At 62.5% G+C, this 2667-nt stretch overlaps 1 protein-coding gene across 1 annotated transcript in view; it reads right to left on the bottom strand.

Moving 5' to 3' along the window:
• LOC104465897 (cholesterol side-chain cleavage enzyme, mitochondrial-like) overlaps positions 1 to 2638 on the bottom strand; it is a gene marked incomplete at its 5' end in the record, with an annotated part of 2964 nt that extends 326 nt beyond the window's left edge. The window contains 9 exon segments of the mRNA XM_010079121.1: positions 1 to 95; positions 392 to 470; positions 600 to 705; positions 708 to 765; positions 843 to 915; positions 917 to 992; positions 1480 to 1683; positions 2087 to 2286; positions 2481 to 2638. The exon segment at positions 1 to 95 is cut by the window's left edge and continues 91 nt beyond it. Coding sequence (XP_010077423.1) covers positions 1 to 95; positions 392 to 470; positions 600 to 705; positions 708 to 765; positions 843 to 915; positions 917 to 992; positions 1480 to 1683; positions 2087 to 2286; positions 2481 to 2638 — 1049 coding nt within the window.
• Positions 2639 to 2667: the final 29 nt, after the last annotated feature.

Here is a 2667-nt window from a genome sequence, read left to right as displayed (position 1 = left end):
CCAGCTGCCAGCCAGCGCTGGGGGCTGAACTGCTCCGGCTTGGGGAACACCTCGGCGTCCCGCCCCATGGCGTAGAGACCCACCTGCACCAGTGTCTGCAGGGGAGAACCAGCCCCGTGGGTCTGGGCACCCCACAGGGCTCCACCGGCACTTGGGGTGCAGGGCTGGGGGTTGGAACTAGACAATCTTTAAGGTCCCTTCCAACCCAACCCATTCTATGATTCCATGATCTTTATAAGGTCCCTTCCAACCCAAACCATTCTATGATGCTGATTCTACATTCCAGCCCCAGATGAGCCTCAGGCTGCTCCCCCCAGGTCACCCACCCCTGCTCCAGGTCCCACCTCCACACTGTGCAAAGGCTGAGGAGGGAGCTGGTGGTCCTGCTCACCTTGGGGGGGATGCGGTAGTCCTGAAGGATGACCTCTTGCATGGTGTACCTCTGCAGGGTCACCGCCACGGGGTGCAGCCTATGGGGGAGACAGGTCCCACAGACCTGAATTTGGGGACAGCCTGGCCCATCCCCACCCCACCTCGATGCAGGACATCTCGGCAGTGCCAGCAACCGGGGGAGGGAGGGGGCTGGGGGTGTTTTTCACCTGAGCGTCTCCTTGATGGCAGCTTTGAGCAACCGGATGGTCTTCAGCATCTTCACCCTGTCCCCTGCTGCCTCTCGCTTGGCGGCCAGGACCTCTGCCCGCAGCTCTCCTGCGCCCCTGGGGACCGCGCCAGCTCGAACATGGCCCACTGCAGTGTCATGGAGGTCTGGAACGGGGCACGGGAGCAAGGCTCGACACCAGCCAGGACCTTTTCCCTGCCCAACGACCCTGCCTGCTCCTCACCGTGTCCACCCCACCCGCCATCATCTCGGTGACGCTGGCCCTGATGTCATCCAAAGGCAGCTTGTCCTGCATGGAGGATGCCCATGGTCTCCTTGGGGCTCTGGCGTTGCAGCCGCAGGTCCCGGTAGACGTTTTGGATGCATTTGTCCGCTGAGGAGACACAGAGGGCCATGGTGGAGGAGGAAGGCACCAGATGTGGGACCTTAAGACATCACGTCCCCATGCCAGTGGCCTTTCTGTGGGAGATGCCCCTGCAGCAGCTCGGGACTGTGGTCCCTGCTGCAGGACCCATCAGTGGTTGGGTGGGTGCAGAGGGTGGGTGCCCCAGGGAGGGGACACCTGCAAGAGGGTTGTCCCAGGGGCCAAAATCTCTCTGAGGCCACAAGACCCTCTGGGAGAGCTGCTCCCCTCAACATGATGCCCATCATCTGCCCTTCATGGCTCCTTGGTGGTTCCCCATTGCCCTTCATCCCACAAGCTCCAGATGAGGAAACCTTCCTGGCCTCAGGGGCCCTGTGCAGGGTGGTTGGACCCAGGAGAAGGTCTCCATGCTCATGAGACGAGGCTGCATGATGGAGCCAAGTCCTCAAAGGAGCTGTAGGTGACACGGGGAGGCGCGGGCAGGAGGAGCACTCACCCTGGGAGAAGATGGCATCCCAGGCCCAGACGTGGTCCCGCCACATCTTGGCGTTGAGGTGGCGGAGGAGGGCGGGCGGCAGGTAGAGCATGGGTGAGGTGGTGTGGAACATGAGGGTCACGGCGTCGATGAAGCGCTGAGCCTCAGGGTCCACAAAGTCCTGCAGCAGCCCCAGCCGCTCCCCGTACAGCACATGGCACACGGCTGCAGGCACAGCACCCATCAGGGGACCCGGCCAGAGGGGACACTGTCCCTGTCCCCTCCGCCCTCCCGTGACCAACTCCAGCACTTCCATGGCTGTGGGGACCTGGCTTGGCTTCCTCCTCGCTCTGAGCATCACAGGGCCATGAAGGCATCCCTTGTTGGGTAGGGTTGGCCACCAGTTGATGACCGGTGGATGATAAAACCATGTTTTATCAACAGTGTTGAGTTGTTCTCTACTTGTCTGGAGCAAAGACAATCTCTCCAGATCCCAAAGCTTTGAGGGAGAAGCTTGTTTGGCCATTTCTGAGGATGAGGATGGGGGAAACACAGCATGTTGCCCACCTTGGGCACCTGCAGAGGAGCGTTTTGGAGTTGGGTTGGGTGGACGGCCCCCGACACTCACATTCCAGGGCAAAGCGGAAGAGCTCGTGGGTGAAGTCAGCCGTCCAGCGATCCCGGCCAGTCTTCTCCACCTGGGCTCGCGCCCGCCGGACAAAGTCCTCACCCACCTGGCTCAGCAGGGGCACGAAGCCCTCCACCGCCTGCGGCGACAGCACCTCCTTGTTCAGCATGAGGCGGTCCGAGCGCCACGCCTCCCCCGTCCTGCGGAACACCAAAGTGGGGGCTCAGAGGCATGTGTCCCCCTCCATCCATCCCCCCCAGAGGTGCCATCCCCCAAAGTCCAGGTCCCCATCACCTTCCTGATGCTCCAGCTTCCCGCTGCCCCATGTGCTGGGGCTATTGCTCCAGGACCCAGGAGCCCCACTTTTAGGGGACCCCCCGGCCCCTCGACTCACTTGAGGAGCACGCCATAGGGCTTGTTGCGGAAGTCACGGTAAGCTACCCAGGGGGGCACGCTGAAGCGCTCCGGCAGCATCCCCTCTGCCTGGAAGAGGGTGGCGGCGTCCCGGGGGCTGATGATGTTCACACTCTCGTAGACACCCAGCTTCTCCCTGCCAGGGCACACAGGGGGGTCAGCCCCAC

Source organism: Pterocles gutturalis, unplaced genomic scaffold (genome assembly GCF_000699245.1).
Source record: "Pterocles gutturalis isolate BGI_N339 unplaced genomic scaffold, ASM69924v1 scaffold36098, whole genome shotgun sequence".
NCBI lineage: Eukaryota > Metazoa > Chordata > Aves > Pterocliformes > Pteroclidae > Pterocles > Pterocles gutturalis.
This window is presented reverse-complemented; position numbering and strand designations above follow the sequence as displayed.